The sequence below is a fragment of the Cetorhinus maximus genome, chromosome 17, assembly GCF_964194155.1.
Source record: "Cetorhinus maximus chromosome 17, sCetMax3.hap1.1, whole genome shotgun sequence".
Lineage (NCBI taxonomy): Eukaryota > Metazoa > Chordata > Chondrichthyes > Lamniformes > Cetorhinidae > Cetorhinus > Cetorhinus maximus.
Window position 1 is genome coordinate 67,674,053 of NC_135895.1, and position 18,012 is coordinate 67,692,064.

At 43.7% G+C, this 18,012-nt stretch overlaps 1 protein-coding gene across 1 annotated transcript in view; it reads right to left on the bottom strand.

The window, feature by feature from the left end:
- LOC144692477 (laminin subunit gamma-1-like) overlaps positions 1-17,800 on the bottom strand; it is an 87,980-nt gene extending 70,180 nt beyond the window's left edge. The window contains exon 1 of the mRNA XM_078561384.1: positions 17,470-17,800. Coding sequence (XP_078417510.1) covers positions 17,470-17,563 — 94 coding nt within the window. The 5' untranslated portion in view covers positions 17,564-17,800. The remainder of the gene's footprint in view (positions 1-17,469) is intronic.
- Positions 17,801-18,012: the final 212 nt, after the last annotated feature.

Here is an 18,012-nt window from a genome sequence, read left to right on the forward strand (position 1 = left end):
CAGGGCCCACAACACCAGCTTCCTGTCCCTGGGGCCCACAACACCAGCTTCCTGTCCCCAGGGCCCACAACACCAGCTTCCTGTCCCCAGGCCCACAACACCAGCTTCCTGTCCCCAGGCCCACAACACCAGCTTCCTGTCCCCGGGGCCCACAACACCAGCTTCCTGTCCCCGGGGCCCACAACACTCGCTTCCTGTCCCCGGGGACCACAACACTCGCTTCCTGTCCCCAGGCCCACAACACTCGCTTCCTGTCCCCGGGGCACACAGCATCCGCTTCCTCTCCTTTCCTCCCCTCCACCCTGCCTGAAAAAAAACTTTTTCTCCCCAGCAAACTCACCGTCGCTGATGTTTGCGGCTCCTCCAATCACAGGCTCTTTCTCTCATTAGTGAGCCTATCAGGAGCAAATATGGGAGAGGAACGCCTGTGATTGGAGCAGCAGCCTCTTGCAGAATCTTCCACTTCAACTTACCCGTCTGACCGGCATTTTGAAAACTGGCTCCAGGGGGCCACATAAAGGGGTTTTGCGGGCCACATCTGGCCTGCAGGCCACCTGTTGGGCAAGCCTGATCTAGATGTACAGGAAAGGATTTTCTTAAGACCTGACATCTGGTTCTTACAAATTAATGAAAAGCTGGAATCAGATTCAACACTCACACTCAGAACTTGGAAAGGCAAGTTACAGCCAGGCCTCATGACATCAAACAAAGGCCCCCTTTTCTTTTTATTCAGGAGGCCTCTAGGCTTGTTTCTGCTGTACTTGTTTCTGCTGTGCTTGTTGGATCATTCCCCAGCTGGTTTCAAAGGCTACTCAAAGGGACAATGCAACCGCCCAGTCGTCACAGACATGGCTCATTAACTGTTCATCCCAGACATAATCACTGTAAACCACAGAGTAAACACATTGTCTGTCTGTATATGATTGACTCCGATTGTGCTGATAGGCCAGTGATAATAGGTGTCATTATAAATATGTTTATGTTTGAATGCTTAAAGGTTGCAAAATACAGTGCATATACTTCACAGTACATCGCAGGGTCGCTGTCATTATGAATAAGTGTTTCAATTTAGGAAAAGTCATCCAAAAATATGTTATTTTCATCCTGTCACAAGTGTTTCGAGAGGAGATTGCACCATGCTGTTTGTGATTAAAACCATTTTTCAAATATTTTGTCCTAAGTTCTATTCCCCTTTGAAAATGGCATAACAAGGTAAATTTTAAAAAATACGTGTTGATAAAATCAGACCTTAAAGCATTCAGCATATGTAGCAAAATCAGTTTAAAAATGTGCCAAGCATTGTGACCTGGCCTGAATGGTTCAGTACAATATCATATCATACATTTACCCACCAAACCCGCAGAGGAACACATAATGAAGCCATTTTATGCTTTTATGTTCTTTTCCTTAATGAAAAAAGTAAGAAATAGGAACAGGTGTAGGCCATGTGGCCCCTCTAGCCTGCTCCACCAGACAGGATGACAATGGTTGATCTTATATGCCTTAACTCCACTTTATTGCCCATTCCCCATATTCCTTGATTCCCTGTGTCTACCTCAGTCTTGAATGTATTCAGTGATGGAGCATTCTGCAACCTTCTGGAGTGGAGAATACCAAAGCTTCACAACCCACTGAGTGAAGAAATTTCTCCTCTTCTCAGTCCTAAACGATCGGCCCCTTGTCCTGAGACAGTGTCCCCATGTTCTAGATTCCCCAGCCAAGGGAAACACCCTCTCAGTGTCTACCCCATCAAGCCCCTACAGGATCTTGTATGTTTCAATGAGATTACCTCTCGTTCGTCTAAACCCAAGAGAACATAGGCTCAATTTATCCAGCCTCATCATAGGACAACCCTCTTGTCCCAGAGACCAATTTAGTAAACCTTTGCTGTGCTGCCTCAATGCAAATATGTCCTTCCTTAGATATGGAGACCAAAACTGCATACAGTATTCCAGGTGTGGTCTCACCAAAGCCCTGTACAATTGTAGCAAGACTTCCTTATTCTTGTACTCCAATTCCCAATATTTCTTGTGGTATATTTTTTATACATCATCCATGGAATCTTATCTCAGTACAAGTTAGTAATTTCAGTACAGGAAACTGGAAGGAAGCAATTATGAACACTTTCGAATAACGTGATGATTGTAGGATAAATATGAGATTATAAACAACATAGTTTATATGCATTTGTCTTCAATGTAGCATTGAGTGCTTAATTCAGGTCTGTTCCCTCTAAGCAATTTGCTGTGCTGGACATGTTATTAACAAAACACATTCCAGGTGCTTCAACACTGATTCAGCTTTCAACATCTAGACTGGGTTGATTGTCCCCAGTGGCTTGTGACCAATGTTGGGGTAAGTAGACAGAAATGTTGTTTATGCAATTCCATGTTTTGTAAAACATGTCTGGAACTGCAGCCCAGATACCTAATGTCTATGCCATTAACACTATCATCACACAAAAAATAAAAGAGAAAATAAGAACTGGGAGGCAGCATAAATATTTTACAATTGTTGTCAAGCCTCTGTGTTATTGTGGTATATATTAGCTTACCGCTACGTGAGTTGCTAAATAATAACCCACACCTATTGAAAACAACATTTATATTCAGCATGGCAATATTGGCATTGGCAGTTACCAAAGAAAGCATTTGCGCACCATACCACCACTCCATGTCTAATACTGGGTCTCCACTTTTGTACGGCTAATGTCATATAATTTCAGCACTGATCAGGAATTGAACCTGGGACCTTCTTGGTCCAGAGTGGGCAGTGGAATTACTAAGTCAATCATTACAAGAGCCCCTTCTTTTATGAGCATTCATTTACAAGCAAATTCTAAAATGACTTATAGCATGAATTGTAGATTTAGGAAAAACTCTTTTATAACTTAGGAAATCGTAAATGCTGTCGAGCAATTTAAATACCTAACACCTTAGAGGGCCTCTTTCTCCCACAAAGAAATCAACCCTGTATGTAGCATTCATTTGTTGTAGCTTTGGTTCAGAAACAAAGACACATCATTCTTATGCCAAGATTTGCAATTGTTCATAAGCTCAACTAGTTGCACTCCCATTATCCTTAGTTATGTGGCAAGAATTTTTGTGCAGGTCATCACTTTTGCGGGAATCACATCTTTGCATTGCGAGACCAGTAGCAGTTGGCGATGCAGAAATTTATTTTAAAAAACTTTAGTGTGGATTTTAACTCCTGGATGGAAAACAGAGGTTGGGGTGGAGACTTAAGCAGCATAACTCGCAGCCCTGAAGTCTCCATGGACAACCTGGCCAGTTTCACCATCCCATAAACCAGTTGCCCACCCAAAACTGGTGTGTGAGGACAGGAAGTAAAGATGAGGAAGCCTGGGGGCCAGCCACCAACACTAAGGTAAAGTGGAGGGTGGGAATGAATGCTGTATAGTCCTACAGGTAAGAAATGGGGCTACAGCTACAGTGGTCATTCCAGCCAGTTGGTGACTAAAATTGCCTCAGGCATCCTAACTAGGTCATTGGTCTCTGATTAGTGTATGTTCATAAGGTGTTCGTCTGTGTCAAGCAGTGACTTCAACCACTGACATAAAAAGACCATAGGTCAGCATCAGGCAAGAAAAAGAGATACTCGATTTTAACTCCCCTTCTACCTGCTTTCTTTCAGACGAAGGGAATAACCCCCCCCACCCCCCCCGCCTCTTTCATTTAAAGCAAAACAAACATATTCCTGAAGTTAATTTGGGCACTCTTGATTATTCACCATTTTCTGTTATGTACCCGCAGGTCTTGCCATTATGGTGGATGATTCGGTTTCCATTAATTTTTTTCCTCCTTATCTTGCATTTCCTCATTCCTTTGTCAGTCAGATGTGACCATGTTGCCTTTTGGCCTGTTAGACTCCCTTGATTCCTTATTTGAAATCAAAGTTTTATGATCCACCAAACCTTTATAATGTGGACAACCGCTGATTTGTTGCAACTCTGCTGTCAAGTATATTTATTGGTAAGAACTTATGCTTCACAGACCTGAAATGTTTCTACCTAAATAACATCAATTTAGGTAAATTGAAAATGACAACAGCAAATTCAAGTCCACTGTGAATTTCATATAAAAAGACAATTGTAATGAACAGCTACAAAGTTCAGACCTAGGAACTCTCTGAAAATATTGTTACAGTGATAATTAATGTCACTAGCATGTTTTTGATATCCTTAAACTATCTTTGGTTTACCTAAAGGACAAGAATTTAAATGTTTTTAATTTATTCATTTACAGGATATGGGCGTTGCTGGCAAGTCCAGTGTTTATCATCCGTTCCTATTTTACGTTAACCAGCTTCTTGAAACACTGCTTGTGATTAAAGTACTCCCATAATTTAACTTACACATTACATCTTGTTTAATACTCTGAAGACTAAAGCTAATCCAGCAGGAAATGTCTACTGAAGTGATTATAACCAATGCAGAACTGCTAAACAGGGTTCAATCCAAACATCAGATTCACTTTTCACTGTAACTGCTGCTCATGTTCATTTGAATTTTCTTAAATATCCACTACTGATATCGAAAAAAACACACACACAATATGACACAATTGGCAAAAAGGAAAGAATAACCTTTTTTTGCCACTATTTCTGCTGCCCTCTTCTGAGTTCATGGACTTCTAGCTGGGATATTGGCACACAGGTACCATGAGCAATTTTCTACCCTTTCCAAAAGGTGATAGCTTTGACAGGGATTATTGCCAAGCTACTAATCCAATACTCACCCAATACATGAATAGTTCCAGCAAGAGGGTCAACTAAGGATGGGTCTGATCACAAGTCCATCAGGTAGTGGTCAGCACGTAACATCCTAGAGACCCTGCGGGAAAAGGAGATGGTAGATACTGTCGGATGGTTCCCCAAGCAGACTGTCAAAGTCATTTGGCAGAATGCCTCATTGCCAGAACTTTCCAACAAGCGCCAAGATGTAGCTTAGCTGGTGTTCAGAAAGGCCCTCCCCGTCAGATTCTTCCTACACACCAGGAGTCTCACCCCCTCTGCATGTTGCCCTCGAGGTGGCTGTGGTGGGGAAGAGACCATTGTTCACCTCCTTGTGGAATGTGCCTTTGCAAAGAAGGTCTGGAGAGAGATGCAGTGGTTTTTGTCGAGGTTCATCCCAAGTAGTGCTGTGACACAGGACTCTGTGCTCTATGGGCTGTTCCCAGGGACACACACCGAGACAAACATCAACTGCAGCTGGAGGATTATCAACACAGTGAAAGACGCTCTTTGGTCTGCCCAAAACTTGTTGGTCTTCCAGTGCAGAGTTGTCCCCGACTGAGTGTTGCAGACTGGCACATTCTAAGGTCCAGGACTACGTACTGAGGGACGCACTAAAGCTTGGGGCAGCCGCCGCAAAGGCGCAATGGGGAAAGGTGTCTGTCTAAGACCTTTCTGCCATTGTGCACCAAGGGGCTGGGAATTGTATAGACCCCTCGGGCTGTATGGCTCACAATGAATGTATGTACTGAATACTAAATGTATTATAATTGTATTGAAGCACCTCAGAGTGCAACATGATGAATGTCGATAACTCCAATCCCATTGCACTGTCTGACTGTCTGTAATGACCATATTGAAATGACTGTAATATTCATTGATTGTATTGAAGCACCTCGTGATCCATGTGGAAAAGCTGGAATCTGATTGCACTTTTTGTGATGGCTATTTAGAAATGTTTTGTAATATTCTTTCAGATATTTTATGAATAAAGTATATTTTTCCAAAAAAAACTAAGGATGGGTCTGGCCAAGCTGCCGCGGAACCATAAACCCAGAAGAGTTAGAAACAGAAGTAGGCCATTCAGCCCATTGAGTCTGCTCCGCTATTCAATGAGATCATGGCTGATCTGATAATCCTCAACTCCGCTTTCCTGCCTTTTCCCCATAACCCTTGATACTCCTACAGATTAAAAATCTGTCTATCTCAGCCTTGAATACACTTAACGACCCAGCCTCTACAGCCCCCTGTGGTAAAGAATTCCACAGATTAACTACCCTCTGAGAGATGAAATTCCTTCTCATCTCTGTTTTAAGTGAGTGCCCCCTTACTCTGAGATTATGTCCTCTGGTCCTAGACTCTCCCACAAGGGGAAACAACCTCTCAGCATCTACGCTGTAAAGCCCCTAAGAATCTTATATGTTTCAATAAGGTCGCCTCTCATTCTTCTAAACTCCAATGAGTACAGGCCCAACCTACTCAACCCCTCTTCAAAAGAAAATCCACTCATACCCAGGGTCAACCTAGTGAGCCTTCACTGGGTTGCCTCCAATGCCAATGTATCTTTCCCTAGATAAGGGGACAAAAACTGTTCACAGTATTCTAGGTGTGGTCTAACTAGTGCCTTGTTCAGCTTTAGCAAGACTTCCCTATTTTTATACTCCATTCCCTTTGAAATAAAGGCCAACATTCCATTTGCCTTACTTATTACCTGCCGAACTTGAATGCTAGCTTTTTGTGATTCATGCACGAGGACCCCCAAATCCCTGTGCAGCAGCTTTCTTCAGTCTTTCTCCATTTAAATAATTTTCAGCTCCTCTATTCTTCCTGCCAAAGTGCATAACCTCGCAATTTCCCGCATTATATTCCATCTGCCACGTTTTTGCCACTCACTTAACCTATCTATATCCCTCTGTAGACTCTTTGTGTTATCTTCACCACTTGCCTTCCCACCTATTTTTGTGTCATCTGCAAACTTGGCGATAGTACATTCACTTCCCTCATCTGAGTCATTAATATATATTGTAAATAATTGTGGCCCCAGCACTGATCCCTGTGGCACTCCACTAGTTACAGGTTGCCATCCTGAAAATGCCTCCCATATCCTAACTCTCTGTCTTCTATTAGTTAGTCAGTCCTCTATCCATGCTAATATACTACCCCCAACACCATGCTGCTCCAAGTAGTTGGACCATGCCCTACCACCTGCCCCTCATGGAAAAATTTATGCAGATAAATACTTTTGACCACAAGTCCATCAGGCAGTGACCTGCACATAACGTCCTAGAGGCCCAGCAGGAAAAGGAGATGGGGGATACTGTTGGGTGGTTCCCCAAGCAGACTGTCAAAGTTATTTGGCAGAATGCCCCATTGCCAGAACATTCCAACAAGCAGTAAGACGTAGCTTGGCTGGTGGTGAGAAAGGCCCTCCCCATCAGATCCTTCCAACACACCAGGAGTCTCACCACCCCCTCTGCACATTGTCCTCAAGGTGGCTGTGGTGGGGAAGAGACCATTGTTCACCTCCTTGTGGAATGTGCCTTTGCAAAGAAGGTCTGGAGAGAGATGCAGTGGTTTCTGTCGAGGTTCGTCCTGAGCAGTTCTGTGACACAGGACTCTGTGCTCTACGGGCTGTTCCCAGAGACACACACCGAAACAAACATCAACTGCAGCTGGAGGATCATCAACTCGGTGAAAGACGCTCTTTGGTCTGCCCGAAACTTGTTGGTCTTCCAGTGCAAAGAGTTGTCCCCGACTGAATGTTGCAGACTGGTACGTTCCAAGGTCCAGGACTACGCGCTGAGGGACGCACTAAAGCTTAGGGCAGCCGCCGCAAAGGCGCAATGGAGAAAGGTCACTGTCTTAGACCTTTCTGCCATAGCGCACCGAGGGGCTGGGGATTATATAGACTTCTTGGGCTGTATGACTCACATTGAATGTGTGCAGTGAATACTACATGTATCATAATTGTATTGAAGCACCTCAGAGTCAACATGATCTATGTAGATAATTTAAATACCATTGCACTGCCTGACTGTCTGTGATGACCATGTTGAAATGTCTGTAACGTTCATTGATTGTATTTAAGCACCTCATCATCTATGTGGAAAACCTGAATGACGTGGTGGGCATCACAGAGACATGGCTGCAAGGGGATCAGGACTGGGAGTGAAATATCCAAGGATATACATCCTATCGAAAAGATAGGCAGGTTGGCAGAGGGGGTGGGGTTGCTTTGTTAGTAAGAAATGAAATTAAATCGATAGCAAGAAATGAAGTAGGGTCAGATGATGTAGAATCTGTGTGGGTAGAGTTGAGGAATCGCAAAGGTAAAAAAAAGCATAATGGGAGTTATGTACAGGCCTCCGAACAGTAGTCAGGATGTGGGGCACAAGATACACTAGGAGATAGAAAAGGCAAGTAAGAAAGGCAAGGTTACAGTGATCATGGGGGATTTCAATATGCAGGTAGACTGGGAAAATCAGATTGGTAGTGGATCTCAATAAAAGGAATTTGTGGAATGTCTACAAGATGGCTTTTTGGCTTTGTGGTGGAGCCCACTGGGGAACAGGCAATTCTAGATTTAGTGATTTAGTGATGTGTAATGAGGCAGATTTGATAAGAGAGCTTAAGGAGAAGGAACCCTTAGGAGGAAGTGACCATAATATGATAGAATTTACCCTGCAATTTGAGAGGAAAAAGCTGGAATCAGATGAAACGGTATTACAGTTGAATAAAGGCAACTACAGAGGCATGAGGGAGGAGCTGGCCAGAATTGACTGGGAGATGAGCCTAGCAGGAAAGACAGCGGAACAGCAATGGCAGGAGTTTCTGGAGTAATTTGGGAGACACAGCAAAAATTCATCCCTAGGAAGAAGAAGCATACTAAAGGGAGGATGAGGCAACCATAGCTGACAAGGGAAGTCAGGGACAGCATAAAAGCTAAAGAGAAAGCATACAATGCGGCGAAGAGCAGTAGGAAACCAAGGGATTGGGAAGCCTACAAAGGCCAACAAAGGACAACTAAAAAAGAAATAAGAAGGGAGAAGATTAAATATGAGGGTAAACTAGCCAGTAATATAAAAGAAGATTGCAAGAGTTTTTTTAGATATATAAAGGGTAAGAGAGAGAGGCAAAAGTGGACATTGGGCCGCTGGAAAATGACGCTGGAGAAGTAGTAGTGGGGAACAAAGAAATGGCGGAGGAACTGAATAGGTACTTTGCGGCAGTCTTCACAGTGGAAGACATGAGTGACATCCCCAAAGTTCAAGAGAGTCGGGGGGCAGAGGTGAGTATGGTGGCCATTACCAAGGAGAAGGTGCTAGGAAAACTGAAAGGTCTGAAGGTGGATAAATCACCTGGACCAGATGGATTACACCCCAGAGTTCTGAAGGAGATAGCTGAAGAGAGAGTGGAGGCGTTAGTGGTGATCTTTCAGGAATCAGTCGAGTCGGGGAGGGTCCCAGAGGACTGGAAAATCGCTAATGTAACCCCCCTGTTAAAGAAAGGAGTGAGGCAAAAGACGGGAAATTACAGGCCGATTAGCCTGACCTCGGCCATTGCTAAAATTTTAGAGTCCATTATTAAGGTTGAGATTTCAGAATACTTGGAAGTGCATGGTAAAATAGGGCAAAGTCAGCATGGTTTCATCAAGGGGAGGTCATGCCTGACAAATCTGTTAGAATTCTTTGAGGAGGTAACGAGTAGATTAGACAAAGGAGAGCCAATGGATGTTATCTACTTGGACTTCCAGAAGGCCTTTGACAAGGTGCCGCACAGGAGGCTGCTCAGTAAGATAAGAGCCCGTGGTGTTAGAGGCAAGGTACTAGCATGGATAGAAGATTGGCTGTCTGGCAGGAGGCAGAGAGTGGGGATAAGGGGGTCCTTCTCAGGATGGCGGCCGGTGACTAGTGGAGTTCCGCAGAGGTCAGTGTTGGGACCACAACTTTTCACTTTATACATTAATGATCTAGATGAAGGAACTGAGGGCATCCTGGCTAAGTTTGCAGATGATACAAAGATAGGTGGAGGGACAGGTAGTATTGAGGAGGCGGGGAAGCTGCAGAAGGATTTGGACAGGTTAGGAGAATGGGCAAAGAAGTGGCAGATGGAATACAACGTGGGGAAGTGTGAGATCATGCACTTTGGTAGGAAGAATAGAGGCATAGACTATTTTCTAAAAGGGGAGAGAATTCAGAAGTCTGGAGTGCAAAGGGACTTGGGAGTCCTAGTCCAGGATTCTCTTAAGGTTAACTTGCAGGTTGAGTCAGTAGTTAGGAAGGCAAATGCAATGTTGGCATTTAATTCGAGAGGACTAGAATATAAAAGCAGGGATGTGCTGCTGAGGCTTTATAAGGCTCTGGTCAGACCACATTTAGAATATTGTGAGCAATTTTGGGCCCCGTATCTCAGGAAGGATGTGCTGGCCCTGGAGAGGGTCCAGAAGAGGTTCACGAGAACGATCCCAGGAATGAAAGGCTTAACATATGAGGAACGTTTGAGGACTCTGGGTCTGTACTCGATGGAGTTTAGAAGGATGAGGGGGGATCTGATTGAAACTTACAGAATACTGAATGGCCTGGATAGAGTGGACGTGGGGAAGATGTTTCCATTAGTAGGAGAGAATAGGACCTGAGGGCACAGCCTCAGAGTAAAGGGAAGACCTTTTAGAACAGAGATGAGGAGAAACTTCTTTAGCCAGAGAGTGGAATTCTCTATGGAATTCATTGCCACAGAAGGCTATGGAGGCCAGGTTATTGAGTGTATTTAAGACCGAGATAGATAGGTTCTTGATTGGTAAGGGGATCAATGGTTACGGGGAGAAGGCGAGAGAATGGGGTTGAGAAACTTATCAGCCATGATTGAATGGCGGAGCAGACTCAATGGGCCGAATAGCCTAATTTCTGCTCCTATGTCTTATGGTCTTATGAATATGATTGCACTTTTTGTGATGGCCATATAGAAATGTTTTGTAATGTTCTTTCAGATATATTATGAACAAAGTATATTTTTCCAATAAAAAACTGAGGAAAAACTCAAGACACAAAGATTGGAGAACCATGAAACCCCTCTTTGAGCCCCTTACGCATTGCTGGGAAGCAATCAAGGAGAACATCAAAAGGTTTTTCATCCTCAAAGGTGTTCAGAAGGGCTAGAAAGGGAAAGAGGGAAATGTCCCAACTCCAAAAAAGCCTGGGGAATCTGCTCTAGCTGCAGAAGATGAGGATCAATGTCAAGGAGGAACTCCTAGGGGTGAAGAGCCGGTAAGCCTCACTCTTTGCCTCGGAGGCCTCCAAGGTCAACTTGCATTCCAGGGTCTGCTCCGTGGAGCAGGATGAGACCTGCTTGCATTTCTTCTTCAAAATGTACACAGAGGAAAACGATGGCTCAGTAAAGTCATTGTAGCCCAACATTTTGAGGATCAGCAAATCCTTTTATGCCAGATTGTATGACGTGAAGCCTACAGACAGCACAACCTCCCAGTCCTTCCTGTCCTCTATCATGGACGTCTTAGATTGACAGTACATGGACAACCTGCTAACTCTGAATGAACTGACTGAGGCCTTCGAGTCTTTCGAGAAGAGTAAAGCTCGCGGAAGCAATGGCTTACCGGCAGAGTTTTATTCAGCTCTGTGCGACTGGATCAGCCCAAACCTGCTGGAAGTGTACGACAGTGTGCTTCTAACCAGCAGCAAGTCAGAATCCACAAGGAAGGGCATCATGACCCTCATCAACAAGCAGAAGGGGGGAAAGGGAGGGATTTAGAAATTGGCAACATATTTCACGGTTGAATGTGGACTATTAACTTCTATCCAAAGCCATCGCCAATCGAGTCAAGTCTGCTCCAGAGCTGGTGATCCATCCTGACCAGGCCTGCAAGAAGATCTCTGACAGCCTCGCGCTACTCAGGGATACCATTGCCTATGGATGGGACAGGGGTCTGGACACCTGCTTCATCAGTCTGGACCAGGAGAAGGTCTTTGACAGAGTATCGCACACCTACATGATGAATGTGCTCTCCAACATGGGGTTTGGGGAGGGAATCCGTCATTGAATCCAACTGCTCTGCACAAACATCTGTAGCGCAGTTTCAATCAATGGGTAGGAATTGGAAAGCTTTCCAATCAAATATGGAGTCAGACAGGGCTCCTCTCTCCCCCCTGTCCTGCCCATATGTTGTATAGAACCCTTTGCTGAGTCCATCAAGAAGGATTTGGACGTAAGAGGATTGATGATTCTGGGCAGTGGAGGCACTTGGGTCAAAGCTTCCCTGTACATGGACAATGTCACGGTTTTCTGCTCAGATCCACTGTGGGTGCGCAGATTGATGAACATCTGCTACCAGTTCAAACTTGTCTCAGGAGCCGAGGTAAATCATGGCAAGAGGCAGGCCATGTTCTTTAGGAACTCAGCCGACCAATTCTTCGTCCCCTTCACCATCAAGTCAGACAGCCTAAAAGTGCTGGGGATATGGTTCGGAGGGACTGAGGCATGTGCTAGAAACTGAAAGGAGCAAGTAGCTATGGTCAAAGAGAAAATGGGCATGTGGGAGTTATGCTCCCTCTCCATTGCAGGTAAGACCCGGTCATCAGATGAGAGGCACTCTCGATGTCGCTGTACATGGCGCAGGTCTAGCCCATTTCTCACTCCTGCGCTGTGGCGATCACCTGGACCATTTTCTGCTTTAGCTGGAAGTCAAAAATGAACCTTGTTTGCAGAGATATCATGCACAAACCTCTAAATAAAGTGGGATAAAACGTGCCCAACATCGCCCTCATCTGGATGGCCACCTTTGTGTGTGCCTGCATCAAGCTGTGCGTAGACCCTTGGCACACAAACACCATCACTATGTGCTGAGGTTCTACCTGTCCCTGGTGTTGTGAAGGGTGGGTCTGGCCACATGCCGTGGAATGCTCCAAGTAGTTGGTTCCACCTGTTCCTCATGGAAATGTTTATGAAGAAAAACACATTTGACCACAAGTCCATCAGGCAGTGGTCTGCATGTAATGTATTCAAGGCCCTGCAGGAAAAGGAGATGGTGGATCCTGTCGGATGGTTCCCTGAGCAGACTGTCAAAGTCATTTGGCAGAATGCCTCATCGCCAGAACTGTCCAACAAGCACCAAGATGTAGCTTGGCTGGTGGCAAGAAAGGCCCTCCCCTTCAGATCCTTCCAACACGCCTGGAGTCTCACACAGTCCACACGTTGCCTTCGAGGTGGCTGTGGTGGGGAAGAGACCATTGTTCACCTCCTTGTGGAATGTTCCTTTGAAAAGAAGGTCTGGAGAGAGATGCAGTGGTTTTTGCCGAGGTTCATCCCAAGCAGCTCTGTAACTCAGGACTCTGCTCTATGGGCTGTTCCCAAGGACACACACCAAGACAAACATCATCAACTCAGTGAAAGACACTCTTTGGTCTGCCCGAAATGCGTTAGCCTTCCAGTACAAAGAGTTGTCCTTGACCGAGTGTTACAGACTGGCACATTCCAAAGTGCAGGACCATGTGAGGGACGCACCAAAGCTTGGGGCAGTCGCTGCAAAGGAGGAATGGGGAAAGATCGCTGTCTAAGGCCTTTCAGCCATAGTGCACTGAGAGGCTGGAAATTATGTAGACCCCTCAGGCTGTATGACTCACATTGAATGTATATAATAAATATTACATGTACCACAATTGTATTGAAGCACCTCAGAGTCAACATGATCTGTGTAGATAATTTTGAATATCATTATACTTTCTGTGATGGCCATTTTGAAATGCTTTGTAATGTTCTTTTAAATATTTTATGAAGAAAGTATATTTTTGCAAAACAAAATGATTAGTGATCAGTTAATCAGTAAGGAAAAGTGAATGAAATTGAAAAGTTGGGATATATTTAAATGATTAGTTCTCAGAATCATTTTCTCTGATTCCTTTCCTTCTCTTTATGATAATACATGGTTTATGTTTGGTACCTCACCTAATTGATCCAGAAAATGAGTATCAGGAGATTATTTGATTATGAGAAGTAGGGGTATCAATTCTATTCTTGATCCTCTCTACACTACATACCACACTAGATAGGAAACAGGGACAGGAATCTTGGCTGATTAGTTCAGGGGCATTAAGACCAAGATTCTGAACTGAAACCAGCAATGTGCCCATTTTACAAAGCATCAAGTATGAGTTTGTTCTGCAACTTGGACTAATGCTAAATTGACAAGGTTCAGGCGTAGTAAGATTACAGCATCGATTGTATCAGCAGCTCTCCCCACAATGCCTACAGTGTAACCAAGGCACATTATACAATTGATAACAGAGATAATAGACCGACCATTCTGCAGCAGTCTATAATTTGAACAATGCACATCCGATAGTCACGGATCAGGCATTTTTTAAAAATAGCAGGTGGTTTTGAGACTCTTGTTTTGATCTAAACCTATTTCATGTGAATGGCTGACACCAAGCATCTCAGGTCAGAAATCCCCGGTATAGCTTCCCTTTGAAGCCGCAATCAGAGTTTCTATCAACCTTTGTACATCTTTAACCAGTCACAACACTCTTGAAGATAAATTAACTCATTTTGACAAGTACCCAGGTTGACTTATTTGTAATCATGCACTTCTTTTTCTATTTTATTCATTTTTGAATCTATATGAACAAGCATTTTTCTAGTGTGGGCCTTAAACCTTGTGAAATCTGTGCAATGTTCATGAACTATGTACCAGTAGTTTATTGCACCTCAAGGCAATTAGCCAAAGCTCTATAATGCATCAATGCTTCAGACCCCAACTAGCACAACATTACACATGTTCAACAGCTGCATGGCTGCATGATCTCATTTGTAAAGGTGCTTTTCACAGTTGATCACCATTCTATGAAGTAGGTAGATGCTAAATAAGCAGTTTTTTTTTGCAACCAGCCTTGTGGCTTAAAATTTGGAGAATGAAATGACTGTACTTTTCTGCTCTGATTTCTCATTTTTAAGATCATTGCAAACAGATTGAGGAGCAATAACAATAGCGGCTTTCAAGAAGTCACTGTCTTTCTGTTGTCTGCCCTCCTGCAGCCGCATAAGAACGGCGATGGCCTGATGGGATGTTTGAGGATGTCAATCCATCTGCTCTAATGCCACCCCCTGAATTAAAAGCTGCTGTGGGGTTGGCAAACCAGCTGGGCCAGGCTACCTCAGCAGCAGCCAAGAAGCACCAGTGTGCAACCAGGCACTCACAGGCTAGAGCATTCATAAGTCACCAGCCAAGAGTAGTTCAAGGTCTGAATATGAGGAACAGTAGCTTCACATTGGGTCTGCTGAGGCCACAAGGATACACCTCATTGGAGTAACAGAGTTTTTAAGCTTCTATAAAGAAAGGTACTATAGATTTTCTTCATTTGGATGAGAAATAAATTGAAGCCAATTAATATCCGCTATTAAATTAAACACCTTTACAACATTGTCAGTATGGCATTGACATAGAAGTTATCCAGAAGGCCTGAATGTTTGTTTTTCAAGATGAAGAGAGTGGTGAAGGATATAACTGGGATTGTTAATCAGATGAACACTCTCTAAGTTATCAGGACAGAGAAATGAGTAGGCCACCAGAATCGCTGAGCAATGAGCTGATCTCTCGTATCTCTTGCTGCAAGGCATTGAGGTGGTATTCATACTTCTGCTGCTTCTTCTTCCTTCTGGCCTACCCTATCTGATGTTGATCGCTGTTGGTGCTCCTCCTCTTCCCCCAAATGCAGGCTTCTCTGTATGTTGAGGTTGCGCAGGATGCAGCACACCACTACAATGCAGGAGATTCTCTCTGAGGTATATTGTAGGGTGCCCCCAGACCTGTCCAAACACATGAGCTTCTTCAGCATCTTCCTGGTGAGCTCAAGAATAATCTGGGAAGTCTCCTGACTTTGATTATATCTGTGTTACGCTGAATTGCAGAAAGGTGGCTTGAGCTAATTCAGATATATCCAAGAAAGTGACTCCTGACCTGTACACCCAGTGTGTTAGGTAGAGGGTCCAAAGAACAGTCTCCCTTACCTGCTATCTTGCTGCTGCTACTGCTCCTCCTGCTGTTTCTCTATCCAAAAAACTTGCACCCATGATAAGCAGATAGAGCTTACTAAGGTTGATAAGGCAATATAAGTGAAAAAAAAGCATCCCAACATGTCTAGCAATCCAAATAGAGAAATATGTTGTGATCCAATTAGCTACAGGTGAATATTACTTTAAATACTCTATCAGTGTCTCTGAGATACTGTTTACTGACTGGTCCAGCACTGGGATGGACTTGTTCATTTTTAGGTTAAAATTGCATTGGGGTCCTAATTATAGGATCCAAATTTATACATGTTCAGGTAGCCTCCACCTGCCTATGATGGGTGGGTGCCCTCCAAAAGGTGTGCACTTCAAATGGCAGCGCTTCAGAGACACTGAAGTAAGTAAGCGACTGCTATTTTAACCACACGGTCATCCCATTCCCATTGATCAGGCAGAGTTAAGATTGGAACTCAGGTTTCTACTCCACACAATTTCATTAATAATTGGGAGAGCAACAAAAGAATATAAGAAATGGGAGCAGGAGTAGGCCATTCTGCCCCTCAATCCTGCCCTGCCATTCAATAAGATCATAGCTGATCCGCCCCAGGCCTCAACTCCTCTTTCATGCCAGCTCCCCACAGCCCTCAACTCCCTGATATTTCAAAAATCTATCTGCCTCCTCTTTAAATACTTTCAGTGATCTAGCCTCCACAGCTCTCTGGGGTAGAGAATTCCAGACATTCACTACCCTCTGAGAGAAGAAATTCCTTCCATCTCAGTTTTAAATGAGTGTCCCCTTATTCTGTAACTACGTCCGAGATTCGGGATTCCCCCAGTGGTGAAAACATCTTCTCAACATCTACCCTGTCAAGCCCCCTCAGAATCTTGTATGTTTCAATAAGATTACGCCTCATTCTTCTAAACTCTAATGAATAAAGGCCTAACCTGTTTAGCTGTTCTTGATAAGTCAACCCCTTCATCCCAGGAATCAGCCTAGTCAATCTCTTTTGAACTGTCTCAATGCCAGTATATCCTTTCTTAAATACGAGGACCAAAACTGTGCACAGTACTCCAGTTGTGGCCTCACCAACACCCTGTACAGTTGTAACAAGACTTCCCTATTTTTAAACTCCAACCCCCTAGCAAAACAGGCCAAAATTCCACTTGCCTTCTTAATTATTTGCTGCACCTGCATGCTAACATTTTGTGTTTCATGCACAAGAACATCCAGATCTCTCTGTGCTGCATTTTTTTGGAGTCTCTCTCCATTTAAATACTAGTCTGCCTTTTGATTCTCCCTACTGAAGTGCATGACATGCCTGCTTCTGTTTTATATTAACAAATTCATTTCATTCCCAAGCTCCTTTGTCCAGACTTTTCTCTTTTGTTTCTTTGTATTTTAACTCCTCCAGTTCCCAGGAAATAAAATAAAAATCCAGGTAGCTCCCAGCATTGCAGTATGGCCCTACCTTAAGATTTTCAAGCAGTTAAAAGAGCCTTCACAATTTATAATCTACCTATCAGTCCTAAAATGTAATGAATTCATGCACAGGTTGAATATATTATAAAACCAGTTCAGTGCAAAATAGATTGCAGTAACATTTCTATTTTCTTTTGTAAATTGATCATTCACAACTCACTATGATCTTGAAATTCTAATTGAAGTGCTTCAACTACTGAAAATTAAGTGTAGAGACCTACCTACATATCTTCTACCATTCCAAACGTAGGTGCTGGACACATAGGATGAAATAAAAATAAAGCTAGTCAGTGCCAGTGAGAAACACGTATTCATCTTCAACTAAGAACTTCAATCTGTGCAGCAAGTTAACTGTGGACGTTTATTGCAGAAGAAGAAAGGTACACTATAAAGGTGCTTGCCCGGTGAACTTATATTGTCTTTCTGCCTGACTAATTCTGACACATCCAAGAATCCCTTGCAAGAAAATAGCGATCCAAAGCCTCCCAACGTGATTCAGACATGAACAAGAGACAAGCCCTCAGTAATCAGACATGCTCTGCCCCATCATTCAGGACTGAACTCAGCTCTTGCAAAATATCAAACCCCACCCTGCCCTACCTTGCCTACCATTTCTGGAACCATGCCAAGCATTTGGAAGATACCAATTCAGAAAAAGGTAAAGTACTCTCAATGTTATCAGAGCCATTCCACTTTATATTATTATCCTTGGTAAAATAAATATTCAAGGCCTTTTACCCTTCATAAATGAAAAACAATGACAA